The sequence below is a fragment of the Chrysemys picta genome, chromosome 17, assembly GCF_011386835.1.
Source record: "Chrysemys picta bellii isolate R12L10 chromosome 17, ASM1138683v2, whole genome shotgun sequence".
Classification (NCBI taxonomy): domain Eukaryota; kingdom Metazoa; phylum Chordata; order Testudines; family Emydidae; genus Chrysemys; species Chrysemys picta.
This window is the reverse complement of record NC_088807.1, coordinates 10,320,093-10,336,365: the sequence shown is the minus strand read 5'-3', so window position 1 is coordinate 10,336,365 and position 16,273 is coordinate 10,320,093. Positions and strand designations below refer to the sequence as shown.

Here is a 16,273-nt window from a genome sequence, read left to right as displayed (position 1 = left end):
ACCATGCTGCATGCAAAACATGCTTCTTTTCCTCCCAGCTCACCATTTCCCATGTTTCTTCTTGTCCTAATCCTACCCTGTGAAAGCTTAGTTTAGTTATTTGTACAACAACTAACACAATGGGGCCCTTCTAACCGTGTTAGGGCAGCATCCTTCTGAGTTATGTGGGAAGCCGTGTTCTGCTACATTCTTATATCAATAATACAGACACTAGAGCTTGATAGGACATGACTCTGGACAGAGAAGCGGCTTCAAGGTTAAAGCATGATGCACAAGACTCACCTGAGAGGAGAACAACAGATTTCTGTTCTGTTTTCAGCAGGCTGTTCTGGATAACGCAGCTGATTTCTCCAGTTTCCTCTCCCAGGATTGTGACGTGGCTCAGAACACTGAACAGAAGTTCACGACCCTGCTCTGTTTTGGTCACAGGCTGCAGATCCTGCCCATTCTTTGTAACCCAGCGGAGTTCAGGTTTGGGGAACCACCCTGCTGACCTGCAGGCTAGGTCAATCCCCTGGCCCTGGGGACCCAGCACATCAATGGACACAGAGGCAACAGCTAAAACAAGATGGGAGAGATTAGGAAGGGATGATCTGCAGGGAAACAGCATTGTCCCTTTGTTATGGCTTTATTTTTAACTCAGGACATGGTCCCAGTTTCTGTGTTTTTCTTACTGGAGTTCAAAGAAATTCTTCACCTGCTTCTCCAGGGGATTTCAGATCATGGTGAGTCTCCACAGTAAATTGCAAGTTGTACGGCTGCCTGGCCTTCAAAATGACACATGCCAATGCCAATACTCATGCCAGTCTACACTCAAAAGTTAGGTCGACCCAGCTACATCGCCTCATCCCTGAGTGACACAGTTAAGCCAACCTAACCTCAGTGTAGACAGCACTAGGTTGCTAGAAGAATTCTTCTGTTACCCTAGCTATCGCCTCTCGGGGAGATGGATTCATTACTGTAATGAGAGAACTCCTCCCATCATTGTAATTTACTGAAGTATAGACAAGCCCATAGACAGGGCTCTCAGAAGGCTGGGCCTGTTTCTCAGCTCCCTAGTCCCTCTGATTTGGGCAAGGATGGAAAAGAGAAAGGGCTTTAAGCCACCTTCACTCTGTCTGTATTCTGGGGCCAGGTAGGGCCTGCTCAGCCCCCTGGTGTAAGTTAGAGGAGCTGGTCCCCAAGGGCCCTGGTGAGCAGAGGACATCCATAGTGCACTGTGCTCTGCCCAGGTGTCTATCACATCCCATTCTGCCCTTATATTGGGGCTTGGGTGCAGAACCATTACGCCAGCCACAGACATACCCAGGACCTATTATTGGGGGGCATTTCTGCCCACTTTAAGACCCCTTTATACTGCCAGAGCAACATAAGGAGGCCTTGGTGTGACTGAGAATCAGGCCCAGTGTTTCATAGTCTGTGTGTTTAGGATTCAGTTGTCCTGCAGAGGCACAGTGCAGAGTGAGGGGCAGGTGGGGAGTTGTCCTACCCCAGAGCTCCTACCACACAGGCTGCTAACACAGCATGCAGCCCCTTGAATAACTGGGCAGCTACACTGGTTGGTTCATATGGGGCAGCACCATGGATCTGCCTCCTGTTCAGCACCCTGAGGGCACTGGGAGGGACAGGGACTGGAGTTCTGCCTGGCCATGATACAGACTGCACACAGGAACAAGACTCCTTGTACCCTCTCCACATGGCACACCTACATCATGGCCAGGCAAAATCTGACCCTGCCCAAGGAAATCACCAACCTGCAATTTTAAGCTCGGTTGCAGCATCAGCACTCCACTCGTTAGACTTCACAATGCAGCTGTACGTTCCCTCATCGGCTGGTTGGACGTTCTTCAGCTTTAAAGACACATTCCCAGTGGTGAATCCATCCTTCAACAGCGCAGTCCGGCCCTGGTATTTCTGCCCTGGCACATCCTGGCCTGTCTGGGCTCTGTATTCATGGACAGTCTCAATAGCTGCCTGGATGATTTTCTTCCACTGCACTTCCATATTGGCCGGCTGCGTCCCAGTGGAGATGTGGCACGGTAAGACCACATCCTGGCCGACGATCCCAGTGACAATTGGGGACGAGATGACTTCGAAATTCTCTGAAAGAAGCAAACCTAAATGAAGAAGTGTCTACACTGCAGCTGGAGGAGTGATTGCAGCTCGGTAGGCATGTCAGTGCTAGCTTGAATCTAGCTAGCCTGGCTAAAAAGAGCAATGAACATATGGCGGCATGGGCTTCAGCTGTATAAGCCCACCCAGAACTCTGGGTACATACTCACATTCCTAGTGCACAGAGGGGTTCATACTGCTACATCTTCAATGCTATTTTTAACCAAGCTAGCTAGATTCAAGATAGTACAGGTATTCCTACTGACTGCAGTGTAATTGTACCCTGAGGGTATGTCCAGAATAAAACCAGTGGTGTCTGTAATAGCCATGAATTCCAAGCAGTGGGGCAGGAATCTGTCTTCATAAAATAAAGAGTAGAAATACTCTGCAAATATGTAATTGATAGTTATTGTTATTGTTTATTATTTCACTAGGAGGGTGGTGAAACACTGGAATGCATTACCTAGGGAGGTGGTGGAGTCTCCTTCCTTGGAGGTTTTTAAAGCCCGGCTTGACAAAGCCCTGGCTGGGATGATTTAGCTGGGAATTGGTCCTGCTTTGAGCAGGGGGTTGGACTAGATGACCTCTTGAGGTCCCTTCCAACTCTTATATTCTATGATTCTATGATTCTAAGTGTCTGAAATCATTCTTCTTATTAAGAACCTGAGTTTCGCAGATGATATTGACTCATAGCATTGACCAAGGAGGAATTACAGAGAATTACTAACAAGCTAGATTGGGAAAGCAGAAAATTCAGCCTGAACATCAACACAGGGAAGACAAAAAATATGGCAATTGGAAGACAAGAGGAAGAAATAAAGATCAAATGTGGAGACAAAGAACTAGAACAAGTGGGGAAAAAATGAGGGCTAGTATCAAAGAATGGGAATTGTGAAGATGACGTAAAAAGAAAAATTGGACTAGCTGTTACTGCATTTGGGAAACTGCAACATCTGGAAGGCTCAATACGTTTCAATAACAAAGAAACTCTCGTGCCGATACTGTGCTGCAGGTTTGTAACACTGGAGTATGAGGAAAGCTAACAAAGAGAAGACATTGCCTGCAGAAATGAACTGGCTGAGGGGGATACTGAGAGTTTCAAGACTGCAGAAATTTTAAAAAAAATGAAGTGAGAAGAAAATGTCTAGGGCAAGAAACAACCCTGTTACAGAAGACTGAAGAAAGATAACTGTGATGGTTTGGACATGTGTCAGGAATGGACCTGAAAAGGATACCATATTGGCAATACATACCAGAGTGCAAGGAACTGGAAATAGAGGAAGACTGAGAATGCATTGACATACAATGACATAGAACAAAAAGAGAAAGGAAGCCATGCAGCTGGTTCAAGACAGAAAGTGGTGGAAAGACATCACTCGACCCTCATCATAGCTGCTGAGCTGAGAGAAGGGAATCAAAGAAGAAGAATGGAGATACATTTTTTTATTGCACCATTGGTATATAAGACATTGTATATCAGATAAAACATACCAAATAACCAGAGCCTGCCTGGGAGATCTTAGGGCTGCTCTGAGAGCTTGTTGAAAAAGGATAAAATGTGTTTAAAGAAATGTAGAAAAAAGTAAAAAAAAAATCAGTTCACATTTTTCCAATGTTCTAATAAAAGATTTTTTCTTTTTTTTGGGGGGGGGGGGAGAGAGCACTGTCTGCTTTTTTCTCACTTTTCTCCTTTTTCAATGGTAAAATTGGAAAAGAGGGGAGGGAATGAAGAAAGGCAAAAAAGAAAAAGGAGCGGGGGAAATCCCAAACTGATAAACTGATGGGGAAGGAGGTCTGTTGAAAAATCCTAAATTTATTGTTGCGAAAAAGGACATTTTTCTATTGAAACAAAAGATTCAAATTAAAATTTCAACCCTGTGTTTGCCCTATTCCAGCCATCAGCCACCAGCACAAATGTCTAAATATAGACAGAGCATGATGTAATTTCTATTAGTGCTGCATATCCAGTTTAAGGTATAAGCTCAACCAAGCCAAATTGTGTGTGTGGGTGGTGGTGATGGTGGGGGTTCTTGCATTGGTCATCTTTCCCAAATGGCTAGATCCCCAGAATAGACCAATTGTACATCTCCACCTCGTACTGATTGCAGGTCCATGATGAACTGAGAACCTCACTGGAGAAACCAGGGCTAACAAAGAGTCTGAAACTGACAACATGCTGAGAACTTGCTGTGAGTTGCCGGCTCAATAGGCACTGAGAGCACCCAGATGCTTCCAGGACCAGATTTCCAGTGCCTCCTGAATAACCTGCTCAGTAACACAAACAAAAACATTCTCTCTGCTGAAACACGGATACCAGCAGGGGTTTCATGCTGGTTTAGGGTCTCACTCCAGTGATTTTGTGCTGTGGAGAAGTGTTTTAACAACAATGCTTTTACCTGAAAAGGGAATCGCTGCTAGGAGTATGGCACAGAACAAGCAGCTGGAGAGCTGTTCCCGTAGCTCCATGCCTCTGGTAGCTCATGTGGGAAGAGACGGGGGCTGATCTGAAATGAGAGCAGCAATCAAAACAGACACAGATGCTCAGAAATACAAGACACCTGATTTCTTGTTATTCCCCCTTGAAATACATCAGGTTGTTCCTCCCCTTCCATCTCCTGTGTCTCTGTACAATGCAGGGAAAGCTGAACAATATGGGAGGGTGTCACTATGTCCAGCCAGTGTGGGAATGAGTGTGCGGGGGAGATCACATGAGAACCTTTGCTGTGGTGAAAGGGCCATTCACTGTCATGCTCCTAGTGCTCGGGGAGGGCAAGGCCATGTGATTCCAGCACCACTGCTGTCCAACATGGCACAGCACCTGCCCTTCTCCGGGGCTGCTAGAGGCACTGACATTCCCTGAGGCACAATGGGCCACAGATGCAGGGCGTGTCTAGCTGCAGGAGTTGCCTGTGCGCTCTTTAATCTCACTAGCTCGAGTCCTGCAGCAGTGAAGCTGCAGCAGCACAAGCCTCAGTCCAGGCTATACAAGCCAACCAGCCCAGAACCCAGGATAATTACTCCCAGGGCTAGCCTCTGCTGCCGCTGCTTCACAACTCCAGGACCTGTGATAGTGAGATTAAAGTTAGCTCAGGCATGTCCCCTCGAGCTGTAGTGAGACCCAGTGACTGCAGCATAGACATACGCTTAGCTGCACCCAGTTCCAGCTGAATGTACTTTGATGATGTGGCAGTTGGGAGAAAAAAGGAGTCGATTGCAACTCCCTAATTCTGGGACCAATTCTATGCCAGCTCTGGGGCTGCTCCTAGTTATGGCCCCAAAGGGCCATTACGTCCGATCAGTTTAACTGGAGTTCTGTGATGCTCAAGACATGTCAGTTCATGCTCCTCTGCCATACACCGCAGGAGCTGGGGTGGCACGCAGGCCAACACTTCACCAAGTTCTAAGCCAGAGGATTTACTTCTCTACAGAGAGAAAATTCTCAGCTAGGGATATCCAGCAGTTTTCCTGCCCCTTTGCACTCATCAGAGTCTCCAGGATTTCTGTTACCATGGGCTGTGCCTTAGGGTATGTCCACACGGCAATAAAAGACCCGCAGCATGGTGATGGCTGGGATTGGGTTGTGGGCTATAGATTTCAGTGTGGACGTTTGGGATCAGGCTCTGAAACCCCGCAAAGGGGGTGGTTCTCAGACCCCCAGGCTCCAACCTGAGCCTGAATGTCCACGCTGCAGTTTTTAGCCCCGCAGGCAAAACCCAGCGATCCCAAGTTAGTTGATCCAGGCTCTGAGACTTGGTGCAGCAGGTTTTTTATTGTAATGTAGACGTACCCTTAAAGACACAAGTCACTAAAAAAATCTACATAAGCCATCAGCACAAAAGGGTTTGTCTACATGGGGCTGTGTTTGACTGTCTGAGGATGATCGTACTGCTGAGCTCAGCCTTCTTTTTACATGAACACTGTGGGCTTGACTCATGCGGGTTGGTACCCTGCATTCTGAACAGTCCTATTGAACTCAATGGCCAAGAGTTTCTAAACTGACTGTTGATTTTGGGTTCCCAGCTTGAGAGACCTTAAAATGGCCTGACATTCAGAGTGGGGCTCCTCAGTTCTTTCTGAAATTCAGGCCTCTTCAACATCTCTCAGATTGGGCACCCAACATGACTGGTCCATTTTGAAGCTCTTGACCAGGAAGACCACTGGTAGAGTGAGGTGTTACTCAACAGGAGTGACAGCAGCAGAGTGAGGAGTAATCTGCTCCCACAGGTTATCTCTGCAGACTCCTGATGGTATTTTTCACCAATGAAACTTTCACTCTAAACTCGCCATGCATGTGCATGCCCTCTGGGTGAGCATTAAGGCTCTAAACATTTTTTAGGCCTTTCTGCTTCTTCCCAAATGGAGTGCACGTAACAGACCTGCTGGATCTAATTCAACACAGATATTTAATGGTGTTACTCCAGGGAAGATTTTGACTCATTACATTGTCATTCACCCCCATCCTCTTCCTGTCTGTCATCTCTCTCAGCCGTTCAAGGACTTTGATCTCCCCAGCGTGTTTATTGCTGCACCTCCAGCAACCTCCTCAGCACCAGTCTCAATGTATCTCTGTTATTTTATTACCAGCTCTGACATGCCCATTTGTTTAGGGTGACCAGACAGCAAGTGTGAAAAATCGGGACGGGGGTGGGGGGTAATAGGAGCCTATATAAGAAAAAGACCCAAAAATCGGGACTGTCCCTATAAAATCGGGACATCTGGTCACCCTACATTTGTTGCATTCAGCACATAGAGCAGAAGGTGTGGCACATACTGATACCATCAAACATTCCTCTGTCACCTGACTCTGAGGTGTATGAATGTTCTCCTAGAGCAGACAACCAGCAAACTCCACAGGGTTATCTAGTGGCGCTAAAGATTGTGCTGTCAGGATTGCCAGGTGTAGCCAAAACCTATTTCTTTCTCTTGTATCTTGTTGAAAATAACATGTAATTCTTTGTCACATATGAAAAAAGTCCATCTAAAAGCACTAGACATTATGATTCACAATAAATAGTTTTGATACAGGCTCATTTGGCCCCCAGGGTTAGGATAACCATATTTCCAAAAGGGATAATGGGACACTGCACAGGGCTTGCCCAAGCCTCTCCCTCCACCCCAGCATGGGTCTGGCCCAAGCCACTCGCTCGAGCCCTGCCTGCCCTCTGCACAAGGCTATCGCTGGTCGCCTGCCTACCCCCTGCACAGGGCTGGCATGCTAGCTTGCTGCTATGCACGTTCCTCTGCACCACACCCCACATTTTTGACAAAAGTGGGCATTTGTTCTATTTGCTCTTGCCAACTGATCAAGTCAGCTAGAGCAAACGGGACAAATGCCCACTTTTGCCAAAAAGTTGGGACGACTGGGACAGGGCTTTTAAAAGGGACTGGCTTGGCCAAAACGGGACATATGGTCACCGTACCCAGGGTAGGATTTGAAACATACCTATGGGAGATCTGAATGGAGAAAGAATGAGAAGAGAAGTTAACCTCTCATAGCAGAGATATCAGTGTACACATTGCCCTTCCTCATAAGCAGAATTATTTTTCAGAGTCAACATAATGATATACTGAAAATGTGAGAGCACCTGTTATAGGCCCCAGTTCAACAAAGTACCCACATAAGTCCTTTTTAAGCTCAGCATGTGCTTTTCTGAAAAGTGATGGTTTGCTGAATTGGAGTCATTGTAAAGGCACATGGCTTTCCACAGTATCATCCTAGTCAGGAGAGAAAGGCAGAAAGCTAAATACAATGAGATTCTTGTGATGTATTCAAAACTGTATTAAAAGTATGATCTATGACTTTAATTTCGCAGGGGTTTTCCTGGTCCTGCTTGCACGCAGGAGGCTCTGTATGGAAGCATGGGATCGGAGTCAGTGTGCAACCTGCCAACCTCAGCTACTGTTGGGAGAGTTGTGGCTCTCAGTTTTTTAGAGAGCAGCCTGCTTTCTCTCTCTCTGATTTGGTTCTTGTGTGTTGTCCTTTTCAATTCTAAGCAATAAAGTCATGAAAAAAAGTATTTTTGTTTTTATCTGGCTCCTGGTATATATGATGTGAACTTGACAGTTCTTCAAGTGAAGCAGTTCCATTTGAAATAATATGTGAAAGTTTTCAGTCCATTTCACTGCAAGGTGATGCAGAGAGGGGCTTTTGAGGGGAATCAGAGTTCTTATATGGGAGCTTTATGTTCTGCTGGTTGTGTAATTGTATTTTTTTGTAATTTATGGCAGAGATGCCAAGATCCAGTTTTATTTATTTTTATTTTATTTTGGTCCCTTGAAATACATAACTACTTATGCTAAACAATCTGTTCCATTTTGTATTTATCTGTGACATTCAGTAAGTTTTCCAGATCTGACAAAGAGCTCTGTGTAAACTTGAAAGTGTGTATCTCTCACCAAGAGAAGTTGATGATTCTTCACCCACATTGGCTCTCTAATTGTATTTGTTTATTTGTAATGTATGGCAAGGACACCCATATACTTGGCTAGACACATGTTTATTTTATTTTATGTTATTGGAAAAAATGGAAAACATAATACCAACTATACATATACAATGGTGGGGTCTAAATTAGCTGTTACCACTCAAAGAAGAGATCTTGGAGTCATTGTGAATAGTTGTCTGAAAACATCCACTCAATGTGCAGCAGCAGTCAAAAAAGCTAATGGAATGTTGGGAATCATTAAGAAAGGGATAGATAATAAGACAGAAAATATCATGTTGCCTTTATATAAATCCGTGGTATGCCCACATCTTGAATATTGTCTACAGATGTGGTCGCCCCATCTCAAAAATGATATATTAGAATTGGAAAAGATTTAGAAAAGGGCAACAAAAATTATTAGAGACATGGAACAGCTTTGATATGAGGAGAGATTAATAAAACCGGAACTTGTCAGCTTGGAAAAAGAGATGACTCCTGCCCTTTACTGACTGGCAGCTGTCTTGGGCCTCTGCTTCTCTCACCAGACACTGCATCATAGACTCCTCTTTCTGCCCCAGCCTCTGAGTTTTTTGCTGTGGGAAAACCCTAGTCCAGGGCTGCTCACTTGGCAAGATGAGCCTGATTATCCACCCTCCTTTTGTGCTACCATTCTGAGGCCATATCTACTCTACAGGCACTATAGCGGCATAGCTACGGTGCTGTAGCTTTGCCAGCATATCCCCGAGATGCAGCCTACACTGACTGAAGGGGTATTTCCGTCACTGTCGGAGCACCACCCCGCTGAGCAATGGTAGCTAGGTCAACAGAAGCATTCTTCCATTCATCTAGGTACGTCTACACTGAGGGTTAGGTTGCCATAGCTATGGCACTTAGGGGTGTGGAATTAGCTGTGACACTGAGTAAATTTCCTAGACCTGAAGAAGAGCTCTGGGTAAAATCAAAAGCTTGTCTTTTTCTCTCTGGATTTTTCACATCCCGGAGCACAGCTGCCATATCAACCTAAATTTTAAATGTAGACCAAGCCAGAGACACAAGGTCTTGTCTACATAGAGACACTCAGGAAACATAATCTGACTGAATTTTTAAAGTGGATTAGTTAACTCACATTAAATCCTGATGTGGATGCTTTTATTCAGAATTCAAATGGCTTTAATGTGACCTTAATTTGGTTTAATTAAGGCCACATTAATTCTGAAGGAGAACATCCACATAGGAGTTTACTACAGTTTAACTAATTCACCTTCATTCACCCCATTAGTTAATGCAGAATAATTTCCCTGAGTGTCTGTGTATGTGCAAGCCAAAGAAGAGCGCTTTGACCACACAGAACCCATAATAGCCCACTGGGGGAGGTTACTGTGTGATATCTTCTAAGGGGAATTTTGTGCTGGGGGTTATCCATCAATGACTGTAAGGTGTTAGCCATTTGCACCTTTCACCTTAACATTATGCACTGTTTCTTTCTTAGGCAGACAAAACAAACAAACATAGTTTAGCACCAAGTCTGGCCTCACTCATTTCTGAAAAACACCATGACTTCCCTTCTCCCCTATAACTCAAACAATTAGTATGTAAGAGCAGACAGCACATTTGCTGAGTTTATCTATATCAGTTGTTTAGTCTGGAGTGCCTTTGAAATTTAATTTTGTTAACATCCAGCTGATATATGCATCCGAAGAAGTGGGCTGTAGTCCACGAAAGCTTATGCTCTAATAAATTTGTTAGTCTCTAAGGTGCCACAAGTACTCCTGTTCTTCTTTTTGCAGCTTATAAGTGTTAATTTTGCCCAATATATTTCAAGGTCCATTATTTTTAAGAATCAAAGTATTTACTGAGGGGCTAATTTTCAACTCACATTGTTTTTACACCAGCCTAACATCACTGGTGATGGAGTTTCTCCTGGTAAATGAGAGTTAGAATCAAGCCATGAAGCAGTAAAATGTACAAGGCCATATTCCCCCTTTCGCTACAACTTTGCAACTTAAGCAAAGTCAGTGGGTTTGGATGTTTTTAAATGAAGGCAGATTTTGGCCCACAGCGTCCATATTACAACCAGTCTCTTTACTTTGTTTCCCAGGTGACAGCAGTGCCCAGAAATGCCTTCTTTCATCTTTGGCTGGTCAAGAGATTGTGGGTAAAATTTTCAAAACATTTCAGTTATTTTACCCAATGTTCCTCATAAATTTTATTTTCAGCAAATAGTTTGATAAGCTCTATCGATATGAAGATCTCTATGAAGTTGCTACCCAGCTAATAATTATGACATGATGAAATATGATACTCTACAGGATGTGTAAGCTTTAATGTTATGAGACTTGAGGTGGAAGTTTCAAGGGGGGATTTTAATGTGTCTATGGTCTTGTCTTCACTTGGAAAAAGGTATGTTATAGTGCATGTTAACTAACATTTTAAAATGCTAGAATAGACAAGGCAGTTGGCTTTATCTTGACTTAATAACACTACAACTGCCATGTCTATGCTTAGGATTCTACTACTTGTTAATTAACGTGTTAGATACCTTTTTCATATTGTAGACATGATCTGAATGACTTAGGAGCACGTTTCCTTGATTATTTAATGGGACTTGATCTCCTAGCTCAAATAGATGTTTTTGAAAAATCTCAAGAAATTATTAATGAACTGATCCTGATTGTACAAATATATTCCATTAATCTGTGAATATATTTATTATTTCTTAAGTATTTACCAAATAAATAAGATGGACCTGTTTTAGCCCATGACCTGTCTGTGACTACTCTTTATTCATGATGTATGATTGGTCATCAGTTGGTATTAGTTCTTGTTGAATGACGGAAAGTTTTTAAATAGAAGAATAACAAATCATAGAATATCAGGGTTGGAAAGGACCTCAGGAGGTCATCTAGTCCAACCCCCTGCTCAAAGCAGGACCAATCCCCAACTAAATCATTACCATTAGGGCTTTGTCAAGTCTGACCTTAAAAAACTCTAAGGAAGGAAATTCCACCACCTCCCTAGGTAACCCATTCCAGTGCTTCACCACCCTCCTAGTGAAAAAGTTTTTCCTAATATCCAATGTAAATCTGCCCCACTGCAACTTGAGACCATTACTCCTTGTTCTGTCAGCACATTATCGCCTCTTTGAGTGCTGCCCCCCTTAGATTGGTTGCTCTTCAAATGTTTCAATTTTATGATGTTTCTTGTCTTGTGTGTGAGTTATTTCCCTCCCTCCCAACCTCCCCCCCCCCCCCCAGCAAACAACGCAAAAGGACCAAGCACTGGACAATGTGTTTGCTCTGGTAGCTATAGAAGCAGGTGAATATGATGCTCTCTGATCAGATTGAGTCTGTTTTCTTTCCTGGGTTCAACACAAGTCTGATATGTGCCAAATTCGACTTCCTTTTGTATTTCTGAAAGCAACTGCTGTGATAGAGTATTGGTAGCACATTGTCTAAACCAGAAAACTCGTTCAATAGCCCCCAGTACAATGAATCACTCCTGGCTTCTGCTGTTAGCATCACAGATAATATGACTAGGGCTCCAACGTTCTCCTGATGATGATGACGATGATGATTGATGAAAATAGTGAATTTCAGTTATGACTTTTCAATTAAATAATTATTCGTTCTAAAATGTATCTAACTTTTGAGATCTGTGAACACTCAGAAATATCTGGCAGCTGTCCTAACAAATAACATAATCCTATGACAGGTTTCAGGGTAGCAGCCGTGTTAGTCTATTTCCTCAAAAAAAAAAAAAAAAAAAAAAAAAAACCCACAGGAGTACTTGTGTCACCTTAGAGACTAACAAATTTATTAGAGCATAAGCTTTCGTGGGCTACAGCCCACTGTTGTTGTAGCCCACGAAAGCTTATGCTCTAATAAATTTGTTAGTCTCTAAGGTGACACAAGTACTCCTGTTTTTTTTTTTTTTTGATAATCCTATGAGTGACAGTAAACTGAGCACAGTGCTTTTATCCACAGAAATATTTAGGAAGGTTTTTTTTTTAAATATTGGACTTCTATATATTATTACAACACAATCTTATAGAGACAATCAGACAGAGACCAGTAAATAATACTACTACTAATAATTAATACATAACAAAAACAAAGATTTGATTTAATAGAACATCAACCAGATGAAGATTTCAAGCACCTTAAAATGGCGGATACATTGTATCATTCTTATTTTCCATCTGGTGGCAATAAAGGCTGAAGCTGTTAACATGCGACTTGCCCAAAGTCAAAAAATGACTCATCAGAAGAGATGGACTATAACCTTTGCACAGAGGTAGATTAAGATATATGGGGCCCTGAGCACAAAGAACAACTGGGCCCCTCACATCCTCTCCCTACCATACGGCCCCACCCTGGCTCCTTCCCTTCCCCCCACAGCTGTGGCTGTGGTCAGAGCTGCCCAGGAAGCCTGGGCCACTGTGAGGAGCCCTGGACCCCTCTCCCCCACCTGCTCTGGGCAGTGCACCCTGGGGGGCACGGACATGGGACAGGAGCTTCTCTTGGGCCCCCAAACTCCCGCCCAGGGCAGGTGGAGGGTGGGGGCTTCCCACAGCTATGTGGGCTCCTGGGTGACAGCCTAGGGCAGTGGTCCCCAAACTGTGGGGCATGCCACATGGGGGAGGGAGGGCCTCAGGCCAGCTCTGCGCACTGTAGTGGGGGGCGGGAGTTGAGCCACCTCCACGTCGTGTGAGGGTGAAGGGAGAGGGGCTCAGGTGAGCAGCTCTGCCAGCTCTGCATTAGAGTAACCAGATGTCCCAATTTTATAGGGACAGTCCTGATTTTTGGGTCTTTTTCTTACATAGGCTCCTATTACCCCCCTCCCCCATCCCGATTTTTCACATTTGCTGACTGGTCACCCTACTCTGCATGGGGGCAGGGGGAATAGGCTCCATCTCCTACTACAGGCTCAATCTTCTAGCCAGGCCAGGGGACAGGCCCTCAGGGGGAAGAGGAGGAACAGGACATAGGACGTCAGGGGGGAGGAGGAGCAGGGGGTGGGGCCAGAGTTCCAGTGCTCTTGCGGGGCCCCCAAATTGTGCAGGGCCCATGCGGTAATCCACCACTGCCTCTGCATCCTAGACTATAGCCTCCTGTTCTATCTGCTAGTAAACCCTCGGACAGATCAACCAACCAAGTAAAAAAGGAAAATGTCAAGAAGAAGAGGCGACACATTTGTTCAAAGAATCATAATTTATCTTTCATTCTTCCCACTACGAACTCAGCTATAGATTTCAGCCACCGTTCTCCTCAATGTGCTCCCCAAGCCAATGAGTGTAAATGGTCAGAACTCCCCTGGAGTTAATGCAGCCCCACCCATCAACGCAAGCGGAGGATTTGGAATTAATGCAGAGACTCTTACCTTTTTTCAGAAAATTAAACTAGATCACAATCTGGAAGATTCTCCATGCTTCAGTGTCAGGTGTGGGGGCTCCAGTGTTAATAAAACCAAGACTTTAAAATGGGATTTGAGTGCGTGCCTGCGGGGAATGGATCACACACTTTGAATACACTGAACAAAGGGACTGAACTCTGACCAAGGAAAGTGAAAGCAAAAAGAGTAGGTTAAATATTAACCCTCAGTTCTACCTGAAGTTTATGTGTCTTTTCCAGGAAAGGTCGCCTAGAACCCTAAAGCTAGGTCAGTGCTTAGATGGGAATGCATTTTGTGTCTCTAACACACACACATTTAACAAACCACATTAAAACAACCCCAATACTGGAGGTTACATACAGACATGGAAATACCAGGCTGGGCAATATTGAAGGGAATTGAAATTCACCCCATCTCTATCAAAACAGATCAATAAATTAGAGGGAGATAATCCCCTCCTCCTCTCCCTAAATATCTTCACAGAGTTTGATGAGATATGGACACTCTGGATAGCCAGCAAAGAAGGTCCATATGAATTCAAAAAGGATAGTGGGGAAACATGGACTGGAATATATAAGCGAAGGCAGAGGTAATAATAAGGGTAGAACATTGAAATTAATGGATATCACAGTGAGTTGGCTTAGACAATATGCCATGAAATTGGCAGGGCAAGTCATAGAAGACACAAAACAACTAGAAGAAGCCATAGAGCAGTGGAAGGCACAGGAACAGAATAGAAAATCGGAAACTGATCTAGACAATCTGCAAAAAAGAGAAGTGCCATCCCCTATTATAAATCTTGTTTGGCAACAGCAGATTTCTGGTAATTGTACAGTGCCTGAAGAATGAGGACCAAAATGGAAAAAGGTGGCCTGAGTAAAATTAAAAGATGGAACGTGGAATGATTGGAATGGTTGTTGGAATGGGGATATTGGCAATGACCTAGATCAAGAGCCACCAAGCAATCAATGGGCAGGGGGCGCCATACTGCAACCATCACTGTATGATGGGAGCCAGGTACTGGTAAAACCGAAACCTAGGCTGGTGCCTATTGAAATGGGAGAAATAAGTGCTCGGGAGGGAGAAGTAGCAAACAATACTTTCACTAGATTGGTAAATCAGATGAAGGAGAAAATGGAGCAGTTAACAGAGCATATTAGGAGGCAGGAGGTGTGACTTGATTGCAGGGGAGTGGATAAAAAAGAATGTCAATGTCAAAAGCTAAGAGTGAGCAGGTTAATACCCAGAATTGATGCATTAACTCATGGAGTTGCTCAGAAATGGTTAACTGCAGCAGGGAAGGGCACTCCCGCAATCCATTTGGCATGGAGACAAAAGCAAAACACACTGAGGGAACAAACTGAGGTTTTGCAAGAGCAGGTAACAACTTCCACTCTCCTCTCAGAGAGAAAATAAACACCAGGGGTGCGGGTTCCCAATCTACTGCTTTAACCCACAAAGGCCCACTCCTCACTCAGAGCTAACAATATAACCTTTTTCAAATATTTTTACATTCTGCTTAAGTTTTCCTTTATATCCTCTCTCAGTTTGTTAACCTGGCTGCTGCTGTCTATACCTAAAGATGATCTGACAGAGTTAATCTCTTGGCTCAGGTCTCCCTCCCTGTCAATGTTGCTTTCTCCTCTACACACACCTCTCTTCACTTCTGCCCTCCCTTTGTTTTAAAAGTTAAAAGTTATACTTATTACGCAAATCTCCATAGTAGAAAAAGACAAAGCAACAACAAACAAGCAAAGAGAAAACCAGGTAAAAACTTTAGTTAAAATAAGTACAGTAAAATTAATTATGTTAACCTCTCAGGTATGGAACAGCCAGAAATACTCCTAACTTTCTTGAAGATATAGTTGACAAGCAATAGAAATGTTGTCAAGTGTCAGAGGGGTAGCCGTGTTAGTCTGGATCTGTAAAAAGCGACAAGGACTCCTGTGGCACCTTGTAGACTAACAGAAGTATTGGAGCTTAAGCTTTCGTGGGTGAATACCCACTTCGTCAGACGCATGTGAACTCTTCTTCTAATTCTAGCCATTAATTAATATATGAAACATGGATATTTTTTAGTTCCATATATGGTATTTTTAAAATAAAAGTAATATGAAGTGATGGAAACTGCCTTAATTTAACTAAATTAATACAACCAAGTGGGCAGATAACTTAATATGAATTTTTATCAATTCTTATCAAAAGTTTTAAAGAAAAAGTTAATAACTCACTTATTTAAATGTTTTAACTCTTTTGTTTACCTGTCTGTTTTCTAAAACTCATTACTTTAATAACTTAGTTCTTAATGCCTTATCTTGTATAGTTTATAAATACAATTCTGGTGC

General features: G+C 43.6%; 1 protein-coding gene across 3 annotated transcripts in view; it reads right to left on the bottom strand.

Annotated features, from left to right (window-relative positions):
- LOC101938270 (butyrophilin subfamily 3 member A1-like) overlaps positions 1–14,092 on the bottom strand; it is a 28,478-nt gene extending 14,386 nt beyond the window's left edge. Inside the window, exons 1-4 of one of the 3 annotated variants that reach the window (XM_065570782.1) lie at positions 13,917–14,092; positions 4,509–4,616; positions 1,755–2,102; positions 283–558 (exon numbers count right to left, since the gene is read on the bottom strand). In XM_065570782.1, coding sequence (XP_065426854.1) covers positions 283–558; positions 1,755–2,102; positions 4,509–4,578 — 694 coding nt within the window. In that variant the 5' untranslated portion in view covers positions 4,579–4,616; positions 13,917–14,092. Of the gene's footprint in view, positions 1–282; positions 559–1,754; positions 2,103–4,508; positions 4,619–12,695; positions 12,869–13,916 lie in introns of those variants that run through there. The other 2 variants (XM_065570781.1, XM_065570783.1) reach the window with 2 other exon arrangements.
- Positions 14,093–16,273: the final 2,181 nt, after the last annotated feature.